Genomic DNA, 23,294 nt, shown 5'->3' on the forward strand with positions numbered 1-23,294 from the left:
ATTTCATATTTTATACTTAGGAGAGCATAGGAGAGTAAAAAGAGAGAGAAACGGGCCAAAAATGGAGAAAATGGGTCAACATGGGAAATCAACACGGCCTGGACTTCCTTACACGGGTAGTTCACAAGCCTATGTCCATTCAACAGACTCGAACATGGTTTGAAGCAATCGTACACGGGCGTGTCCCTATCGAGCCTAAGTCTAGTCCTATTCGGAAAAGGCCACTCTTGAGGGTTTAGAAGCATTCTAAATCCTATATAAACACCCCAGGAGGTACCAAAAATAGACACAGGGAGTAGGAGGCAAGGAATTACTCAAAAAAAGCCGATTGATCCATCTCAGAAGCCGGATTCACCTTCAAGACTGAAGATATCCCTTCAATTCCCTTCAAGAGTTCTTGGGTTTTCTTTATGTTTTGTTATCATTATTCTTTTGAGATGTTTTCTTTCATAAATATGAACTAAACCCCCTAAATACCTAAGGGGAATGAAACCTAAGACGGATCATGTTTATTATTATTTGAATTATATGATAAATATTTAACTTGTTCTTAATTATGAATTCTTAATTCTTGCTTTAATATTCCAGGATATTGATTCAAGTATTGATGTGCTTATTCAGAGGAGAAAAAGTCCCTGTCTAAGAGTAGATCTAACATAATTAAGCGGAGTTGATTGCACGTCTGAGATAGGGTGACATAATTTTGCCGGATTAGGGTGAAACCTAATAAGGGAATCCATAGATCGAGTTAATGCAACATTAGGGGTTTTAATTAGAAAGAGATTTCAATTAATCAACCTAGGGTTAGATGTTGTTAGTCTCGAGAAAGATAATAATATAACTTAGGGATTTCTATGGATCAAGTTGAGTGAATAAATCGTCTGATTCAGAGTCAAATAATAAGTGAAGTCTAGGTGGATTTTTCCCTTGGGTATGGTCCAAATCATTCAGTTTTCCCAAAAGTTATTTCCCCAATTTACTTTCTGTGCATTCTTAGTTTAGTAATTAGTTTAGATAAAACAAACCCCTTTATTTTTTAGGCTAGATAATAAAAGAAAGTTAATACTAGTACTTTTAGTTCCTTTGGGTTCGACATCGCGGTCTTGCCATAAGCTATACTACAGTTCGATACGGTGCACTTGCCTTTGTCTTGATAATAGTTATTTTTCAAGAATGGACATTCATAAATTATAAAAATTTTCACGATTCACATCACATCAATCACCGAAATGATCGTAGATAATTTTTTACAAAATAAGTTATCCCAATAAACTGAGTCATTTAACTGCTTAAATTTATTCAGTAAAAACATAGTTAAGATTATACTAAAACCTGAATTAAATGATCGAATGAAAATTTGAAATCAAGTCTATACCACAGTTTTAATAAAATTTTACAGTCCAAAAACCTGATAACAAATAGAAACAAACTGATAATTTGTTTTTCTCCGAGACTGTTTGAGACCTCCGCATACCAAGCCTAGTGTCAGAATTCAAAATAGGTACCTAAAAGGGAAACACTAAGAGGGGGTGAGCTACACGAGCTCAGTGTGAGTTCAAATCAATACTAAGAATAGAAATACAATACCCAATTCAATATCGATTAACTACAGATATATACTAAAACAGGAGGTAATTTCGTGACCAACTTCCCAACAGAACGTAACATTTCAAACACACACCACATCATACCTAAAACACCCAGTCATAATGTATTTTCAGTTAGACAGAATACAGTCAAATAATCAAACACCCAAAATGCTCAAACAGATGCGTATGAAAAGCAGTCAAGCAATAAAACCCACCCATTCTGCCAATACACTTCTTCGTCCCCCAATCACACACCATAAGAGCTGTTAAAGCTTATCCAACTAAAACACACCACATAGGACTTCGAAAGACCCATCCAACCCTACACACCATGTAAAAGTCATTTCGGGTTGCCCGGCAACAATGACCTGCCACTCTAGGTTGCCCGGCAACGGTAGCTTATCAACATACAGTTCAACTGTCGAATCAAATAAAGGTATACAACAAAGCTGACATATGTGCCGTACAGTGCAAAAAAATGTTGTAAAAAAATGTTGCAATAAAACTACTAGATCATATCGGAATCAGACTCCCTTCACTTCACAATCCCACCCAAAATACTTTATGCAAGTTTATGTATATATACATTATCACAACAAACACTGAGCACATCCACAGACAGTCAGATAAAAACAGACATCTACACACACCCAACTAACCGGGTTCAGAGTCAGACAACTCTCACAACAATTACAAACATCACATAAGCCGCAGCCCAAATTCAAGTCTTAATTACCCTCATTGAAGCTTAGCCAAGGGTTGAGGCACTCGGACACAATTTTCAGATCAGAAACACACACACATAATCAAAATAAATGCCTTATAACCACACGCTCGTGTGCTCTGGCCGTGTGGAAATATGCCTAGGCCGTGTGGCAAGTCAAAAGCTCATGGGAAGAGGGGCACACGGCCGTGTGGCTGAGGCACATGCTCGTATGAAGAGAGACATATGACCGTGTGACTGAGGCACACGCTCGTGTGGACCAGGGACATGGCTGGGGGAATAGGCCTTGTAACTCACTGTCCACTTGCACTAAAATAGAGTGCAGGGTAGACACGGCTGTGTGAAGGTCTTACACGCCCATGTGGGATCCCTAAATCCCTAAACTAGCCACATAGTCGTGAGGCTAGGCCGTGTGATGCCCAAAATCGCCCAGGAACCCTAATTCCCAAAAGCACCCTAGAGCAGCTTAAAAAATGTGCTTTCAACCACGAAGCACTCCCCAACCCTCGGTAGTTCAAAAATATACCAAACCATACGTATTCTAAGCACAAGACAACGATACAACATCACAAATAACATATCTGTGAAGACTCACACACACATTATCGGCTTTTCACAAAGTCAAAATAAGATTCACAATAAAGTAGAAGAAGGTTTGAAACCCACACCTGAATTGATAACAGATGAGAGAAACTCTTCAATATCTACATAGCGAAAATCATTTTCCCCAAGTAAACAATTCAAAAGAAAAATCAAGAAAAACCAAAAAAAGAAGAAACAAAGAGAAAAAGATGAGGAAAACGTTCAGGAGAAAGAAGGAAAAATTTTCTCAAATTAATTTGATTAAAAATAATAAATTATTATTATTACTAACTAAAAATAAAACAAAAAAATAAAAAGGCTCTCCAAAATGCGCACCCAAAGACTCGAACCCAGAACCTTGAGATACACTAACACACACTCAACCAATAGACCAGCAAGCTTATTCTGTCACTTAATGCACCACTAAACACAATAGCGCAACCTTCTCACTGACCCTAACCACAAAACCCAAAAAATTTTAACCCTAAATTTCGGGGTGTTACAACTTACCCCTCCTTAAAGAAATTTCGTCCCCAAAATTTTTAACCAACAGAACAATGGTATATCACAAGCTACATCACTACGCTCCCACTGCGTACTCTGGCCCGAGTAGAACCAAATCAAACCTAAGACCTTATACACATACCTAAAACACTTAAACACTAACGCAAATATACAGTTGTCCTATCACACACAATTTCAACACTCTAATCTAAGCGTTGAAACATTCACAATCATACCTATCTCAAAATCGTTGAGGACACTTCTGGATCTGATTCTCTATAGACCAACATCGAAGGCATGCTCCCGCCTTTTTCCAATACTTGTCTGGATGACACTTGTTACAGTGCTAACAAAACAGAGTGCTCGAACCACTACCAGCACCCTCCGTAAAACCGCTATTGCCACTCAAATGCATTCTAACACGCTTTAAAGAACGAGGGTCCAACCTCGAAGGACTGCGATCTTTTTTCTTCCTACAATCCACATACCTAGCTTGAAGCGTTTCACTAGCCTCCCTTACCTTAGCCTCGAACACTTTCTCTAGTACTTCCCTCACTACCCAAGTCAATGTCTCAATACTAAGCTCCGGGTTACTGCTACCCAGAGTTGGCAGATTTGCACTGTCTTCCGACTCTTGAATAGGCTTACGCCCCAGAGAAATAGATGACTCCTCGCTGTCTTGCTTACTTTCAAAATCTATATCCATTCTATGGCTAACTTAAGATATCTACATTTTCAGAAAACAACATAATTTAAATACAGAAATATATATTTCTAATCTTACAGTTTCGAATTTCTACCTGAACCAGCATTGGAGTCTCAAACAGTTCATTTCCGTAAAACATTTCCCAAAACACAATCATTTCAACTTATTGTGGTAAAGTTTCTCAAAAATTTCTTTTTAAAACAACCACATGTGCGCACAAATATGTAAAAACATAGGCAGAGTTTTTACAAACATGGCTCTGATGCCACTACAAGTAACACCCTAAACCCAGCCTAGAAGTTTAGACCGAATCCTGAATGTTCATTGATCACCGAAATGATCGTAGGTAATTTTTTACAAAATAAGTTATCCCAACAAACCAAGTCATTGAACCGCTTAAATTTATTAAGTAAAAACACAGTTAAGTTTATACTAAAACCTGAATTAAATGATCGAATGAAAATTTGAAACGGAGTCTGTACCACAGTTTTAATAAAATCTTACACTCCAAAAACCTAATAACAAATAGAAACAAATTGATAATTTGTTTTTCTCCAAGACTGTCCAAGACCTCCGCATACAAAGCCCAGCGTCAGAATTCAGAATAGCTACCTGAAAAGGAAACACTAAGAGGGGGTAAGCTATACGTGCTCAGTGTGAGTTCGAATCAAGACTAAGAACAGAAATACAGTACCGAATTCAATATCGATCAACTACAAATATATACTGAAACAGGAGGTAATTTCGTGATCAACGTCCCAATGGAACGTAACATTTCAAACACACACCACATCACACCCAGAACACTTAGTCATATGTGTCTTCAGTTAGATAGAATACAGCCAGATAATCAAACACCCAGAATGCTCAAACAGATGCATATGAAAAGCTGTCAAGCAATAAAACCCATCCATCTTGCCAACTCACCTCTCCTTCCCCCGATCACAAGCCATAAGAGCTATTAAAGCTCATCCAACTAAAACACATTACATAGGACCTCGAAAGGCCCATCCAACCCTACACACCATGTAAAGTCATCTTGGGTTGCCTGTCAACAATGACCTGCCACCCCGAGTTGCTCGACAACGATAGCCTATCAACATACAATTAAACTGCTGAATCAAATAAAGGTACGCAGCAAAGCTGACGTATGTGTCGTATAGTGCGAAAAATCGTTGTACGAATATGTTGCAATAAAACTATTAGATCATATCAGAATCAGATTCCCTTCACTTTGTAATCCCACCTAAAATACTTTATGCAAGTGTATGTATGTATACATTATCATAGCAAACATTGAGCATATCCACAAACAGTTAGACAGAAACAAATATGCATACACACCCAACTAATCAGGTTCAAAGTCAGACAACTCTCATAACAATTACAAACATCACATAAGTCGCAGCCCAAATTTAAGTCTTAATTACCCTCACTAAAGCTTAGCCAAGGGTTGAGACACTCAGACACAATTTTTAGATTAGAAACACACACAGCGAATCAAAATAAATGCGTTAGAACCACACGCTCGTGTGCTCTGGCCATGTGAAAAAATGTCTAGGCCATGTGAGAGGTCAAAAGCTCATGTGAAGAGGGGCAAACGGTCGTGTGGCTGAGGCACACGCCCGTATAAAGAGAGACGCATGACAGTTTAACTGAGGCACACGCCCATGTGGACCAGTGACATGGCCGTAGGAACAGGCCGTATAACTCACTATCCACTTCCACTAAAATAAAGTGCAGGGTAAACAAGGCCGTATAAGGGTCTCACACGCCTGTGTGCCCACTAGACACAACCGTGTGTCCAAAACAGACGTCCATGTAGGATCCTAAATCCCTAAACTAGCCACACGGCCATGAGGCCAGACTATGTGGCACCAAATCACTCAAACCCTAATTCCAAAACACATACGCCCATGTGCCCTAAGGGGCACGGCCGTGTGAAAAATGACTATTTCCCCAAATCGGCCACATAGTCTTATGGCCAGGCCGTGTAATTCCCAAAACAGCTTGGGAACCCTAATTCCTAAAAGCACACGGTTGATGTGTCTCGGCACACGCCCTTATGGCCACCTGTGTGGTCATGAAACCACTCTCAAAAAACATGCTTTCAACCACGAAGCATTCCCCAACCCTCGGTAGTTCGAAAATATACCAATCCATACATATTTTAAACATAAGACAACGATACGACATTGCAAATAACATATCTGCGAAGACTCACACACACATTGTCGGCTTTTCACAAAGTCAAAATAAAATTCGCAATAAAGTAGAAGAAGGTTCGAAACCCACACCTGATTTGACGACGGAGGAGCGAAACTCTTCAATATCTACGCAACGAAAACAGTTTTCCCCAAGCAAACTGTTCAAAAGAAAAATCAAGAAGAACCAAAAAGAAAAGAAACAGAGAGAAAAAAAGGAGGAGAACGTTCAGGAGAAAGGAGGAGAAATAATTCTCAAATTAATTTGATTATAAATAATAAATAATTATTATTACTAACTAAAAATAAAACAAAAAAAAAATAAAAAGGCTCTCCAAAATGCGCACCCAAACACTCAAACCCAGAACCTTGAAATACACTAACACACACTCAACCACCAGACCAATAGGCCTATTCTGTCTTTTAAACGTTCCACTAAACACAATAGCGCAACCTTCTCACTGACCCTAACCACAAAACCCAAAAACTTCTAACCCCAAAATTCGAGGTGTTACACACCAAGTATTTTGAAATTAAAAATATATTAAATGTAAAAAATATGATTTTTTAATAAAAATTATTTTAAAGATAAAATGTGAAATTGATACCAATAGAAAATTTTAACATGAGTATTTTATGACATCATCAATAAATCAATTTTAATAGAAATTGATAATGATTCAACATGATTAAACAATTTAACAACATAAATGTACAAAATATGAAATCTAATTCAATAATATAAAGATCTTGTTGTCATTATTAGGAATTTCTTCTAACTAATTATTAGAACTACTTACTAAATTAAACATAAATATATATTCTTCACTATATGTATCGAATTTGTTTCGATATTAATTAAATATAATATTTCCTCTTCGGAGCAAATTTTTAAATTTTGTTCTTCAAGTGTTTTAATCATTTTATTGCTCTTTTCCCTTTATCGGGACTATTTTGTGCTATACGACCTTCGTCACATATAAACCATTTAAATTTTTTTATTTTTAGAACTTTTATAAGTTTTTCTTCTAATAAATCTTTTATTCTTATTATTACCGGAATTTTTTTTATCTTTTTCCAAGGTTTCCATCTAACTAGATTATATCTTCAATTTTTCTTTTTTTTTTGATAAGTATTAGGACGTATTGATTTACATCCGAATTCCCATTCATTTTCTAAAATTTTTGTATAATGTTTATTACTTAATTTATGCTTAACTTGTTTAAAAGCCTTACTTTGTAAGCAATAATCAGTTAATTTTTCTGTAACACCCCTAACCCTTATCCATCACCGGAACAGGTTTACGGAGCATTACTGGAATACACAGAACAAATACAATCATTTTATATTATTTAACATTCATGTCAGAAATTATTCATAAAGTCCCTTATATGAGCCCTCGAAGCGCAAAACATATATTAGAAATAAGTCGGGACTAAACTGAGTACTCAGAGAATTTTTCACAAAATCTCAAAATTTTTCCAAGGTGCAAGGGACACACGCCAGTGTGGTCAGGCCGTGTGGGCAGTCGAAATAAGGCACATGGAGGTGTCCCAGCCCATGTCCGTACCCGTGTAACTCTCTGACTTAGGTCATACGCCCGTGTGTTAGGCCGTGTATAGGTGCAAGGGTCACTCGGCCAAGCCACATGCCCGTGTGCCAGGCCGTGTGATCAATTCTGAGCATTTTGTTTTGAAATTTTTAAGATGCAGGGGACACATGGCCAAACATGACTGAGACACACGTCCCTGTGTCTGCCTGTGTGGACGAAAATAGGTCATTTCCAAGGTTACATTTCTCACCCAAACTTGGCATCACCTAACCAAACATTTTTGGACATCAATAAACCATAATAAGGCATTCAACCAACCAAAATTAAGCTTTATACTTAACATATTACCATAACCATTTAAAAATCTTTACTTACCAATTTTAATCCAAGCATCAATATGTTTATAAATTATCCATCATTCAACCATATTAACTCACATTAGACATGATAAGGTCATTACTTACACATCAAAACATGTTCATCACAAGCCATTACAATGGCTAGTTACAACACTTATAAGCCCACATTGGCCAAATTATCCAATACATTCATTATAACCAAAAGTAATTTACTATTTATATCGAAATAAACCGAAAAATAGTGTGATGATGCTCCGACCAACAGTCAACATTTACGAGCTTTCGAGTACTATAGAATAGGGAAAATAAAACAGAGTAAGCATATATTGCTTAATAAGTTCGTATAACTTGGAATTTAACTTACCATATAATCACATTAAAGGTAAGCACACCAAAACATATTCCAAACAACTTGGCTAAAAGCTTAAACACATATCCTCGTCAACATGTTAGTCATGCATTTCAAAGAAATATCAAGGGACATATATGAGCTCATAACAATAGAATTTCCATATACATATACTTTCCATATCATGGATTCATATAACATGTACAAACCATTTCCATATATTTCAGATATATTCAGTAATAATTCATTCCGAATCCATATTATCTCATATGAAAACTTTGAGCTTTGAACCATTTAAAATCTCGATGTATACAAGGGTAGTACACACAAAGTGTACAAAATTGTAATCCGTCAATTCATATTCGAGAATGCTCATACAAGTACATAAACGGGGAGCTCTCTCTCGAGCTATATAAAGGGAAGCTCATAAGAGCTATAATCAGGAAGCTCATGCGAGCCAATAACGGGTAACTCCAAAAAGCCATTAATCAGGAAGCTCTGGATAGCCATATATCGAGAAGTTCAAGCGAGCCATATCGGGAAGCTCTAGAGAGCCATTAATCAGGAAGCTCATGAAAGAGCTTTTATCGAGAAGCTCACGAAGAGCCATATAACGAGACGCTTATAAGAGTTGTAATGTGTCTACAACATATAACGGGAAACTCGCAAGAACCATTTAACGGGAAGCTCAAGAGGGCTAATCACGGGACGCTCTTTTGAGCTTTGATGTGTCCGCAACACATGCAGGACCATGACCAATTTGGTAACCCTATATCTATCAAATTTTATTTATTCAAACGGGACTTTAACACTTGTCGGATATATTTGGATATGTGTTCAATACTTATACATGGCAATTATACATTTCACACACAACAATATTCAATTTAAAATATTTAAATACACTTACCTTGACAATGTTCGTGAACTTGTATGCTACTAATCTGTTACTTTTTCTTTACCTCGACCTAACTTCGTATTTGGTCTATCTGGATCTATACGAATGAATTTAACATCAATTTAATACAATTCATACTCAATTCAATCCAATTCACATCTTTGGCAAAATTATCATTTCGCCCCTATACTTTTAATTAATTTCAATTTCGTCCCTAGGCTCTGAAATTGAATTCCATGCAATTTAATCCTTATTCCAAGCCTAGCCAATTTTTACATATAATATTAATAGCCCATGTATTTCATAAAATTTAGAATTTTTTGATGAATTTTCATCTTTACAATCTAGTCCCTAAATCATAATTTTATCAAAATTCACTTTACAAAAGTTGTTTATCTATCAACAAACATTTTCTACCATAAATTTCATAATTCATAATACTCATCCATGGAAAACCCTAGTACTTTGGTAACATTGCAAATTAATCACCGAGATAGCTAAATTAAGCTATTACAATCTCAAAAATATAAAAATTACTAAAAACGGGACAAGAAAACATTCCTAATTGAGTAAAATAAGTTTGCTAGAACTCAATACCCATAGCTAGGGTTTCCATGATTTTCATTTGGGAAAGATGATAATATGATGATATTTTCATTATTTTATCATTTATCATCTTTTATTATTTCACTTTCCAATTTAGTCCTTTTCTTTAATTAATTTTCCATGGATGAATCATCATACTTATCTACTAACTCCTCCTAATGGTCTATTTGTCATATAAGGACTTCAAATTTTGAATTCTGTAGCTATTTGATACCTATAGTTATTAGAATTTAACTTTTGCATTTTATGCAATTTGGTCATTTATCAAATTAGACATGTAATCAGTAAAATTTTCTTAACGAAATTTTTACACGACATTCCTATCATAATACGGACCATACAATAATATTAAAATAATTTTCCTTACGGACTCGAATTTGTGGTCCTGAAACCACTGTTCCGATTTCACTGAAAATAGGCTATTACATTTTCTTTTGCAAAATTAATTTTATTTCCTATAGAATCTATAGTATCTGTATCTACACGTGATATTTTGCTCTATTTTTCAAAATAAGAATAATATTTTTTTTATAAAAATCTCATCCTATAGTGGTGGTAAATTATGAAAATCTTGGTTTTTCCAAAATTCTATTTTTCATTTTTATAGTTTTCGATATTCATGAAGAATTTTTTAGAAAAATCTTCTAAATATCTAATGTCACATAATTTAATTTTTGACAATACGTAACTAGATAGACTATCTTAATATTTTTTATCGGTAAAGCCACAAAATTACATTTTTAGAACATAGATTAATTCTTTTAATACATCTTTGGGAGTTTGAATCGATTGATTGATGTCCTTTTGTTCAAGCAAGAACAATAAATAACGAAGAATTAATATGTGGGTATAGTTCAAGAAAATTTAAAACAAATAAAATTAATTATATTATATTTGAAAAAGAATTATTAACTATAAAGAAAGGAATAAAAAGTTTCTTATATATTTAGCACATCAAAAATTATCAAAAAATTTGATAATTAGGCGTTAAACATTTCTTTACTAATAAATGTTTGGAAGCTATACCAAGAAGAATTAGATGGTATAATGAATTATACACATTTAATTTTAAAATTTTATATGTTAAAGGTATTAACAATATTATTGTTGATTATCTTAGCAGACCTTATGAATAGAGGTAAACAACCTCTAGAAAAAGTAGGTGAATGGACTACCATTAAAAGACCAACAAAGGGAACACCTTCAAATCAAAATATCCCAATCAAGGATTTGTGTCAATACCTTCAAAGTATCATTTTATCTTAATCAAGGATATTATGTTCAATATCCAATGGTAAGACAACCTATTGGAATTTCAACTCAATTATCATTTCCATCATAATCGGTAAGTCAACTACAATGGTCCCAAGATCCAAATTCAATATACCAAGCTAGTTATGCTGAAATTATTCAAGGGGTAGAAAATTTTTGTGCAACAGACATTTTGTTGAAACCACAACAAATACAAGAAATAAAATACTTTTGTAATCCAGGTTTACCCTTAGAATTATATAATTTTATTAATGAAATATGGAAAACCCATATTATTGAGCAAAGAGCAAACTTTAGAAGAGCTCTTACGAAGTTTTCACAATTACTAGTTGAAAAAAACAACTAGAAATTAGTGATCGGGAAGAGCAAAGATCATGATTTATTGTTAAAATCTATTTTATATTGTGATCAGGAAGAACTAGAAATTAGTTTTTAGATATTAAGGAGATAAACGATCTTCTTGATATATCCCAATGCTTATTTATAGAGAACGATTAATCCAATTATAAATAAAATATTTAGATGATGTTTATATAATAAAGCTAGAATTATTCTATATATAGAAATATTTTTAAAATTGATAGAACTATTTACAATCACGCTCAATTTCAAAAAGCATTTTTGAATATTTTTACAAGTTATGTTTTTACAAATTATCTAGATTGAAATATTTTCTACTATAAAATTTGAACTTGATCATAAACTATTTGATATAAACTATATTGGATGGAGTTTTATTAAAGAAATAACAGTTTAAAATTTTTCTTTTCATTTATTAAAAGAATTTTTAATATTTATTAAATCTATATTATTATGTATGATATATGAAGATGACTTTTTTTTATAATTTTCATCTTGAAATTTATAGTCTTATTGGTATAGCTTAATCAAATTTAGACTAAAAATGAAAGACTTAAAAGCCGGTCATTCATTACAGTTGGTGTCAAATCTAAGTTCATGGTTCTTTGCGACAGGACGTGCAAAGATATATATGAAAGAACTTTTGGATTGCTTTTATTGAGTTAATTATGAAAAATAAATATTTGTGATTCGTATGTGGGGGAGATAAGGCTAGGCCTTGAATAATGAAAAAGAGAGAACAACTTAAAGTTTCAGCCACTGTTTTCCATCTATGAATTTTATGTCCATAAAAGGTTTAGCTTCTTCGTAAGTAAGTTTCTTTGACCATGGCACCCTTCCACTTGTATCAGATCCTGTTCCCCAGCTCTGGAATTCCCCGAATTCTACAGTCCTGGAAATGTCAAAATTAGAATCAAGCTTATAAATCAGATTCCTGCAGTGACATTTCACTGGAAATGGAGATCATACTTGTGCCTTAAAAGGTCGTTCCAGTCGCTCCATCCAGCAGGAATTATAACATTGTCAAAATAACAGTTAGAATATATAGTTCTTGAATAGTTTCCCCAAGCTCTTCCCAAGTAAACTTTACCACTTCCAGTGATTATGCAGCTTACAAATGAAAAACCTGTATTATCATCTGGTAAATCCCTGTGGTGTGCTGCAATGGCTCCAATCTTTTTAGCTGTGGATTGAATCAAACATTCCTGTTTTTCCAAAAACCATTCCACCCTCAGTTTCATGACCCTCAAACAAAAACCTTTGAAATTTGTACCTGATACAGTGATCTCGACTTGCCACAGATGAAATCCACACTGCCTTGAATTACTGAATGGTAGAAGTAATGTGATCCAGTTTCATCTAAAAGTGTGTCTTGTCCCCCCACAATCTTGACCTTGTAAAACATTGCCTTGTCACCATAAATCCTCAGTGCCACTGCTTGCCTTCCAGGTTCTCCAGGAGCTCCAATCACTGTATTCTGTACCAAAGCATCAAACTCGATTTATCGTATTCAAAACCCATGTCCAACACATATCCGAACATGAGTATGAAAATGGGTAATTCGTTTATCACCTCAAATGTGATGTCAGTGGCGCAGAAATAATCAGATCCTACTGTGACAGAAGCTGATCTGTAAGTTCCCAAGCTACCTCCATTGCTGTTCCTATCAGAAGCTTTATCGTGCCATGAAATTATGGTGTTGGCCATTTGACCTTCGTTCCCTACAAATGATATATACGGCTTGAAACGTGGAACAACTACTTTCTCCCTGCAAAAATGGGATCAAATCCAAGGATTTTTATACCCAATCGAACATGACTATTATTAACTGCGAAATATACAAACAAATTACCTGTAAATTCCTGGAAGAATATAAATCTTAACTCTTTGTTTATTATATTCAGGAACCATGTTTACTGCTTCTTGAACTGTGATTGAATCTCCACCGCCATTTTTATCAACCACAATAACTCGACTCTGATTATGATAGACTGTTGAAGTATTCAATCTTATTTTATGTCCATCAACTTTCATGTCATCCCAACTGATGAAATTCTTCACATATATTTCATTAGTCTTCGATAAACCAACTCCAAAACAAGAAGCAAAAAGGGTCATAATAACCATAACCAAAACGCAACAGTAGTCCATAACTTGGATTCTATTAAAGCTTTGTCATTAGAAAAAACCAGAAACCAATAAAATCCCATCTTCTTTCTGTGTTTTCAGTGTCTGGGATTTATATTGTGATAGGTAATCAAAGCTTGCAAGAATCATTTTAAAAGTGCATTAAAAGGAAGTTCATGAGAGTTTTGTGTATTAAAAAGAGGCTTTAAAATGTGTTAATTTAGAGTTTTCCTGAACATGAAGAAGGTGGTTTCTTGATGTTTTAGTTTATATAAAATGGGAAGCAAAACAACAGTTATGCATCTTTTAGCTGAAAAAAAGGTGATTTGTATTATTGTATACAAAAAACGAGCTTCTTTCCATGAGTGTTTTTCTCAATTTTCAGCAAGTCTAAATTACCGTATGAATCTTCTCAGACCCGCAATTTTTAAGAATGTATTCATACATCTTTCCTTCTGGAATTCCTAGAAATGTAATAAATAATGAATTGTATGATTCTATAATATTAGAATGAAAATAATTAAATTAATATCGAGTATAACATTAACTCAATCAAATATATTTATATATATAATTAATTAAGGTAATAAATTAGCATAATAAAAATTGAATTGTATAAAAATATTAAAATTAAGTTTTAACTAATTGGTAATTTAAATATTTTACTAACTCAATTTGTTTGGATTCAAATCCTATCCTATACTTTCTTTATTGGTTTTAAAATAAAAAATTAAATTACCCTCTAATAATATAATTTATTTTAATTATAAAAGGACAATTTCATAATTTCCTTAAATGAGTTGGTAACTCATAAAAAGATTAGATTACCCACTAAGCTTAAAAAGCTAAATACTAAAACCTAACCATCGAGAAAAGACTAACAACTAAACTAAAAAGATTGGTAAGAAATGTTGCTCTCTTAAACTTACAACAAAAGTGGCTTTAACACAACCAATTCAACCTTAGGTCTTTGACAAAAATGTACTTGGAACATGTGGGTTGACTTGAGTTTTGAGTTGGACAAAACACTAGCCCTATAGGGATTTTCACCCCGTCAAGAAGTGGTGTTGCGACATCCAAGTTTCAGTGTCGCGACACCTTCGATAGTGGTGCATTCTTGGCTCTGGGGTTCTCAATGTCGCGACATTCACTGGCCAGTGTCACAACATCCTCGGTGTTGGCCATGATGTCTTCACTTCAACAACCTTCAATGATATCACGATCTTGGAGGCTCGATGTCGTGACTTTGGGCTCAATCTCACGACACAACACCCTAAATGTCGTGATTCACTTAACGGTTAGCTCTAGGTTGATTTTTTTTTTGAAGTCTTGCACCCTCGAGACAAAAGGAAGCTCGATGTCGCGACATTCTAGCATAATGTTGTGAAACCGATGTTAAATGTAGCTCTCTTCAAGGTTTTGTCATCTTCGTCTCTCTACACTAACTCCAACACACCATTAGGTTCTCAATGACACCATTTTGCCAATTTCGGTCTCAAAATAGGTAAAACCATAAAAATGATTATTAATATTAAGAACTTAAAACTATGAAAAATATAGAAAAGACTCGTAAATTATTTGAGAACAACTCATTAAGTGTTCTAGAGAGCCTAATTTGATGTACTAAATTATGACAAATCAAATTCCTCCACACTTAAGTCGTTGTTTGTCCTTAAGCAAACACTTAAAACACTAACACATGTAACATAAACGACTTTTAAACAATGGAGAGACTTGACAATCAATTGAAGGGTATGTACAGTGTAACTAATTCTTCTACTATACAATCTAAGACTAATGCATCATAAATTCATAATTTTGGAAGCAAATCAATTAATTCATAAAGTTACAGAGTGAATAAATATAAAAGCAATCCCAGAAAAGCAACATCCTTTATATTATTCCATCAAAATAAGATATATAAATATGATGTATATATACACGAAGGAATTTAAATTATTCATTTCTCACTAGGTTCTACAAGTTTTGGTTTTATAAACAAAGATGGTAAAGTCACATAGAGCTTTTTGGCTTGTAGCGTTTTGAGGCTTAGGTTGGTATGAGTTCAAAGAAAAGATTGGCTCAAAACGGTTCAAGCACTAAGAATAGTATAACACATGGCATTGTTCTCATTTCCTCCCACATGTGATTATTAAGCTCACCACCTTATTTCTCTTTCTCTCACCTCCCTTTTTTTCTCCAACAACGTGGAAGATATGGTTTGATATTGACAAGTACAAACAACTTAGCGAACAAGTGTGCATTATGAAACTGAAAAGTTAATTTTAAGCTCATGAATTGATTTTTCACTTTGAGCACATGCTAAAAATTTTCACTTTTCACTCACAATGCTTTTATCTCTATCCATGATTTTATTCACTCGCTTTTGCTTTTGACTCTCACATTGCTTTTGTTCACTCGACGTTTTTCATTCTAAGCACATTTTTGCAAGAGTCTATACACACTGTATCGAACCATCTCTTCACTATTCGCTCAAATTCAATTTTTTAGAATCGCCAAATTTGTTTCTACCTAACTCTTAATGTTCGTGGCTTGACGTCCATTTTATAATTCATTTTAAGATTAATGATCGAGAAGAGTTAAGTTTTTAACTTAGTTTAGGCTCAAGGTTTAAAAAATGTAGGTTTATCAAGATTTGCATTCTTGTGACAAAATCTTGCCATGAAAAAGACAAGACAAACTGAAAAATTTATCATGAAATTCTCTGGGTTTTCAAAAAATTATTAAATTTTTTCGATTTTTTTAGATTTCAATCCAACGACTAATTTTTTTAAAGTTTTAATTTACGACTATTTTATTTCAATGAAACTTTTTTGTTAGCGTGACAAGAGATAAAGGGAAAGAACGTCTCGTAGGACGTGCTTTCCCCCTTTCTTCTGTCATATAAGTAAAATATGTTTAATGTAAAGAGCATTTTTACCTATCATATCTAAAATTGGCCTATTTTTTTTCTAGATTTTAGAGAAAAAGACTTAATGTAAAGAATATTTTTACCGCACCGCACTGTTCATCTAAACCTACCCTAAGAAAGATAAGGGCAAAAGCAATGGAAAGGACTTATTTTTTTATTTTTATTTTTTGTGTGTGTACTCAAATTAGCAAACATTGTTTCATTAAAAAATGAATCCAGAAACAAGAACAAACCTTCAATACCAGAAATGTATTTAGTTTCTTCCATTTTCTAGCTCAGTTTCCTTTCGTTTCCTTTATTCTTCATTCTCGTTCAAGATTCATTCCATAATTGTTTGGTTCTCTATTTCCAATTCCATTACTCAACTCAAGAAAAGAAAAAAGTAACATTCTTTTTGGGTAAGAAAAACCCTAAACCCTTCCTTTTTAAGTCCCCACAAGTTGAGCATAAGATTTAAAGGCAACAACATCATTAAAATTAATCTTCAACTTGGTCATCGGTGAGTTTTTCCAACATAACCTCAAAAACAATCTACTTATTGATATACACCGAAGAAAAAAAACAAGAAAAGCTGACCAAATATCCCAAAGATCCCTCTGACTACCCCCATTCCAAACCCCGTCACCATTCACTTGGTCATCGGTGAGTTTTTCCAACATAACCTCAAAAACAATCTACTTATTGATATACACAGAAGAAAAAAAACAAGAAAAGCTGACCAAATATCCCAAAGATCCCTCTGACTACCCCCATTCCAAACCCCGTCACCATTCACCGTTTGATGATCCGCCTACCACTAAGATAGCATTTTTCTCATGTTATTTCACTATTAATTAAATGAGACATAATTAGTGAATCATCTCTATAGGTGATTAGATGTTTTAACAATATTCTTAATTGTTTAAAATATTGTTTTGTTTTAAAAAATTAGCGCCTCTTTTATTGGTTTAGAAACCCATTATGTATATAAATAATTTCTTAAAAATAATTAAACAATTTGAAGTTCATGGTTTAGCACAATATCAATATTAAGATAAATAGTAATTTTATATTAAATTTTATTTTATGCATGAATAATTTAAAAAGAGGTCGTGATAAGATTACACTTTATACTACATTTTAACACTGTTCAAAAGTGTGAGATTATGAAATAATTAAAATATTAAGAATGTAAATACTATAATCTAATTAAATCAGTTAACCAAATATTCACTTAAAATTATACTAAAGAACATAAATATGTATGATAATTATGACATAAATATTTAATTAACACCTAATGTTTTGAATATAAACCTCCTAAAATATACTCAATGAAATCTCATTCTTGATTAATAATATTTACTTGGCCTTCAAACAAGTATAAGCTCGGTTTGCTTTTCAATTGGCTTAAAATTTTTAAAACGACAGTCGTTTTGTGAAGGGAACTCAAAATTTTCAAAGATATTTGGCGCCTGAATAAAAAAATTCTATTGGTCCAATTCAATTCACGCAGATCAAATCCAAGTCACACCTTCTCTCGACCGTTCGATGTAAAACAAAATAAAAATTCCCCGCATTTCCAAATTTCAAATCTCCAGCTGCCCTCTATTTAAAACCCCAAATCCCTCGTCACGTTTCACAGCCCAAAACTTACTCTCATCTTCTCAAGAAACAAACAAGTCATCACTTAAACCCACTCAAACGCAAATGGCACGTACCAAGCAAACTGCTAGAAAATCAACGGGAGGCAAGGCGCCGAGGAAGCAGTTAGCCACAAAAGCGGCGCGAAAATCAGCTCCGGCAACCGGTGGAGTCAAGAAGCCGCATAGGTTCAGGCCAGGAACTGTGGCGTTACGTGAAATCCGGAAGTATCAGAAGAGCACGGAACTTTTGATCAGGAAACTCCCATTTCAGAGGTTGGTAAGAGAAATCGCCCAGGATTTCAAAACAGATCTGAGGTTCCAAAGCAGCGCTGTCGCTGCTCTCCAGGAGGCAGCCGAAGCTTACTTGGTTGGACTTTTTGAAGACACCAATCTTTGTGCTATTCACGCTAAAAGGGTTACTATAATGCCTAAGGACGTCCAACTTGCTCGTCGCATTAGGGGTGAGAGAGCTTAGAGTTATTTAAGATTTATTGTACTAATTAGATTTCCATGAATTTGTTGTAGGATTTAATATCCAAAACGTGGAGATGTAAAGGCTTTCCTTGGTAAAAGTAATGCTATTATGGCAATTTCAGTACTATATCTCGATGCTATTTTTGGTTCTTTCATTAAAAAATTAGTAATATTTTCTATATTGAGTGATAAGTTATTTATTTATTTTATTTAACATTTTTTAAAAATTTTATAAAGGAAAAAATGAAAATGATTATTAAGCATGTTAGAAATTCATTTTCAAATGAAATAAAATTTTCAATAAATTATCAAACATGCTTAAAAATTAAATCACTGAATATATTAATAATTTTCAGCTGATTTGAATTTTTCCATAGATTATCAAACAAGACTTTAGTAAAAAATAGTTTAAGTTTTCTTTTGTAAAAATAGTTTAAGTTTTCTTTTTGATTAAAATTTTTATGTGTTTTGATTGTTGGTATAAAATTTTAATATTTTAAATTAATTTTAAAATTTTATTTTAACCATTTTAATTTTTATGTAAATTTAAACTTAATAATTATTGAATTTAATTAATAAATTTAAAATTTATATTTACAAATAAATAATTTCCACGTATGAATTTTTTACTTTTTAAATAAATCATTGATTTTTGTTTAAAGATTATTGATCTCCTAACTGTTGCATTAAATGATCCTTAATTCAATTAAAAATTAGATATTAACTTTGTATCATTGCTAACATTAAATTTTAGGTGAATTATTTAAGAATATTGTTGTTTTTATTTTGATTTTTTAATTTAATTATTTTAATTAAAATAATTATTTAAATTAATTATTTTATAAATTTTGTTAATTCTTTAATATATTATTGACGTGACATATTAATCAATTAAGTGATTTGACATGTAATTTTTTTTACTTTTAAATTTTGACTAAAATTAAAACTTCTCTATAAATAATTTAAGATATATATATTTTAGTTTATTTGTAATATAAGAACGGTCGGTTCTCATCATCACTTCTCAAATTTAGACTACATATTCAAATTGATGAAAAATAAACATAGCAATCAAAATTACAAACAAAATTATCCCTGGAGCAATAAGTCACATAAAATGACAAAATTCAATAGCCAACAAATGAAAGAAAATACAAAATTTTAGATAACGTATTCAAATTAATGAAAAAAGAAAACATCAACAACAGAGGAATCAAACTCAGATCTAGACGAAATTTTGGAATAAGAAAAATGAGAGGCACACGTAATGAAAGAGTTATTATGCCTATTCTAGTATCACACCAAATTTGACATTGAAAAAAACAAAAACTATCCCTGTGAATGCAAAATTAAGAAATCAATAGTTGGTGATGAGGAAATTAGAGAAACTTCGAGGAGAAGAAACACCCACGATTGACGGCCGCAAAGTAGATTTGTAGAGGAAACAATAGCTTAAAAATCTCACGCTTTAATCATTTAATAGTTTAATGTGTAATGTAAGCATTTTTTGAATTAATCAAACAGTGATTAATTTGAACAATTATTTTAATTCAAGTGACTAAATTAAAAAATTAAAATGATCAAAGTAAAAACTAATGCTATTTTAAAGTGATTTGTAGTGTAATTTATTTTAAATTCTATCTTTTATAAATCTATTAAAGACTTGTAGTGTAATTTATTTTAAATTCTATCTTTTATAAATCTATTAAAGACTTAATTTATGATTTCATTTTTGAAATATACTTTTTTCCTTTAATATCTAAACCTTTTTGGTTAAAAAAGCGCTTTTACCGTATGCATTTATTTTTAATTTATTATTTCATAAAACATTTTTGTTAAATTTGTTTTAAAACATATTATTATTATTAAATTATTTTTTTATCAAAATTCGTATTCTACTCTCCTCTCTCAACTCACTGATGAGAATCCAACTGTACAAATGGTATGCTTTTTTCATGGCTCGGTGACACCAATGGCATGAGCTCGTTCGTAGATGACAACATCGAGAGGAATACCGAAATCACCAAATTCTTTTATTAAGCTTGCCAAGCTTTGCAAACCAACAGACTCGATTAAGGGACTTCGCCTGAGCAAACTGATCCTCGTCGAAGCCGTTAGATATTATCCGGAGAACGATTGAGATTTTTGGGTCGTCGGAATGAAAGGATTTGGAGATGAAAACAATTATTATCCGTTTTTCTTTTTTGATGATAAGAATTTGGAAACTCAAAAATCTTAGAAACCCATTTTTATAATAACGATATTGAAACCTAGATATTTTTATGATAAGAATATTGAAATCCACAAATTATCCATATTTTTCTATTATTAGGGATAAAATATTTAATTATTATATTAGATGAAGATGAATAACTACTCAGAATTTCACGAACGCCAAGAATTTAATTTTTGTTATAAAAATATTTAATTATTCCTGTCGAAGAGAATCAACTTTTTTATTAGGAGAATTTTTTGAAGTGTCATTCTCTGACTGGCTAACCTAGACCTCAAACAATAGAGGTATTATATATGAGGTGTTTATGCTTGGTTTTAGCCCATGATTTTGTCTCCTGACTTCGAGAAAAGCCTAGAAGGGTTCACAGAGTTTATAGGGAGCAACTAAGGTCCACCAAGAAAATGTTTTATTATTTGGCCTTGGTAAGGTTCGAACCCATGTCAATTCCCATTTCAAACTTCAATTATTTAATTGCAATTAGTTAAATAATAATTTGAAGAAATTAAATTAATTCTCAAATCATCTTTTGTATTTAGTGAGAAAACACATTTACTACAAATAGTGATAGATGCGATCTATTTCTCTTCATCGTTTTCATTCATCCCATATTATTGGTTCTTACTTGCAATTCATTTATGATTATCTCAAGCTAGTAGAGGGACTTATTGAACATATATAATTAGGGCTAAAATAATTTGTTATTACGTTCTGACTTTTCGCCTATTATTATAATATTATTTAGTCACGAAATCATTCCACCAAAATATAATGACTGAGCTCTTCCTTATTATATACTATTGTGAAAGCTACTTACCAAGTGTTTGTCCAATAACCTCATCGTAACTGTGTTATCTTCATAGGATATCCTTAATCCCTTTTAAGATAAATTCGTTCTCCTAATATGATTCTATTTTTATCTCATGTTAACCATTTTATCTTCCTTCATGAAAAGTCAAATACTATCAAATAGCAATTAAATCATTTATCACAAAGACAAATGACCCATTACCATGTTTAATTTTCATCTATCATTTAATGTCGATAAGAGGATATCATTTACCTTTTAATTGAGCTATGAATTCCACTATTGTGGAATGATGCTGCATACTACAGAAGTAGTATACCCAACATATCAACTTTCGACTCTTTATCTATTTGAACTTAAGCTTTTATTTGCATCAAAGTATATAAGTTATGCATACATAATCCATCATCCACATAGGATTAAGGTATGCTACACTATGAACGACACAAGTGAATAAATCCCAAATGAATCAATTCTACTTGAGTCCAGTCCGATGTGATCTGATGTACTACTAGTCCAGTCAGTCACATCTTTGTCTCTATCTTTTGGAAGTCATCTGCTCCAATCCCCAAGACAAAGTTTCTCACTAATTGGACTTGATAAACTTCTTATTAGTCTTTCAATCAATTTGCTAAATCCCAAATAGACTAATGACATGTTTAGATTATCTACTAATATGAGTTGTTTTTCTATATTACGATCCAACCATGTAATACCACTTAATATTAGTTAAACGTTAGGTAATTATTGAGCCAATATTTTCTTTCATTTTGCTTTGCATGCAAAAAGCGTTGAGGACAATATACAAATATATTAATGAAACTGATGGATATTTTATTAAACCAATTTGTTAGAAAAATATAAGCATATATAAATGAAAAAACTATACTAAGGGCACTAGGTCCCAATAGTCTCCCACTTGCCCTAGTAAAGTAGATGAGTCATATTTCACATTCCCATACTCTCTACATGTTTTTCAAAACTCTTAGCACTAGAGTCTTGGTAAACGGATCCACAAGGTTGTCTTCTAATGCAATTTGACTACATCCATTATTCCGTATGCTACTGCCTCCCTTATGATATGATACTTTCTATCAATGTGTTTTGTTCTCTTGTGGTTTTTGGTTCCCTTGGTGTTAGCTATTGTCGCATTATTGTCACAATACAATATGATAACTTTGTCCATGCTAGGAACGAATTTAAGATCTGTAAGGAACTTTAGAAGCTATATTGCTTCTTTTGTTGCCTCAGAAGCAACCACATATTTGGCATCCATAATGGAATTGGCAACGCAACCCTACTTGACACTTTTCCACACTATGGACTTGTCGCCTAGGACAAAAACACAACCCGATGTTGATTTCCTTGAATCTTAACACGTTTGGAATTC

General features: G+C 32.8%; 2 protein-coding genes across 3 annotated transcripts; one reads left to right on the top strand and one right to left on the bottom strand.

The window, feature by feature from the left end:
- Positions 1-12,340: 12,340 nt before the first annotated feature.
- On the bottom strand, positions 12,341-13,917 carry LOC108465558 (pectinesterase QRT1-like). 2 transcript variants are annotated; one of them, XM_017765906.2, is made up of 5 exons: positions 13,558-13,917; positions 13,278-13,473; positions 12,979-13,182; positions 12,675-12,910; positions 12,341-12,589 (listed from the first exon to the last, which is right to left on the bottom strand). In XM_017765906.2, the coding sequence occupies exons 1-5, from the start codon at positions 13,854-13,856 to the stop codon at positions 12,553-12,555; spliced, it is 972 nt and encodes a 323-aa protein (XP_017621395.1). In that variant the 5' UTR covers positions 13,857-13,917; the 3' UTR covers positions 12,341-12,552. The 2 variants fall into 2 exon arrangements, with proteins under 2 accessions (XP_017621395.1, XP_017621394.1); XM_017765905.2 differs by having other exon boundaries at positions 12,341-12,597.
- A 4,437-nt stretch (positions 13,918-18,354) lies between these two features.
- LOC108465557 (histone H3.2-like) lies at positions 18,355-18,990 on the top strand. Its single transcript, XM_017765904.2, has one exon. It carries the CDS (start codon positions 18,454-18,456, stop codon positions 18,862-18,864), a length of 411 nt encoding a protein of 136 aa, XP_017621393.1. The 5' UTR covers positions 18,355-18,453; the 3' UTR covers positions 18,865-18,990.
- The last annotated feature ends 4,304 nt before the right edge of the window (positions 18,991-23,294 follow it).

This window comes from Gossypium arboreum, chromosome 13, assembly GCF_025698485.1.
Source record: "Gossypium arboreum isolate Shixiya-1 chromosome 13, ASM2569848v2, whole genome shotgun sequence".
Classification (NCBI taxonomy): domain Eukaryota; kingdom Viridiplantae; phylum Streptophyta; class Magnoliopsida; order Malvales; family Malvaceae; genus Gossypium; species Gossypium arboreum.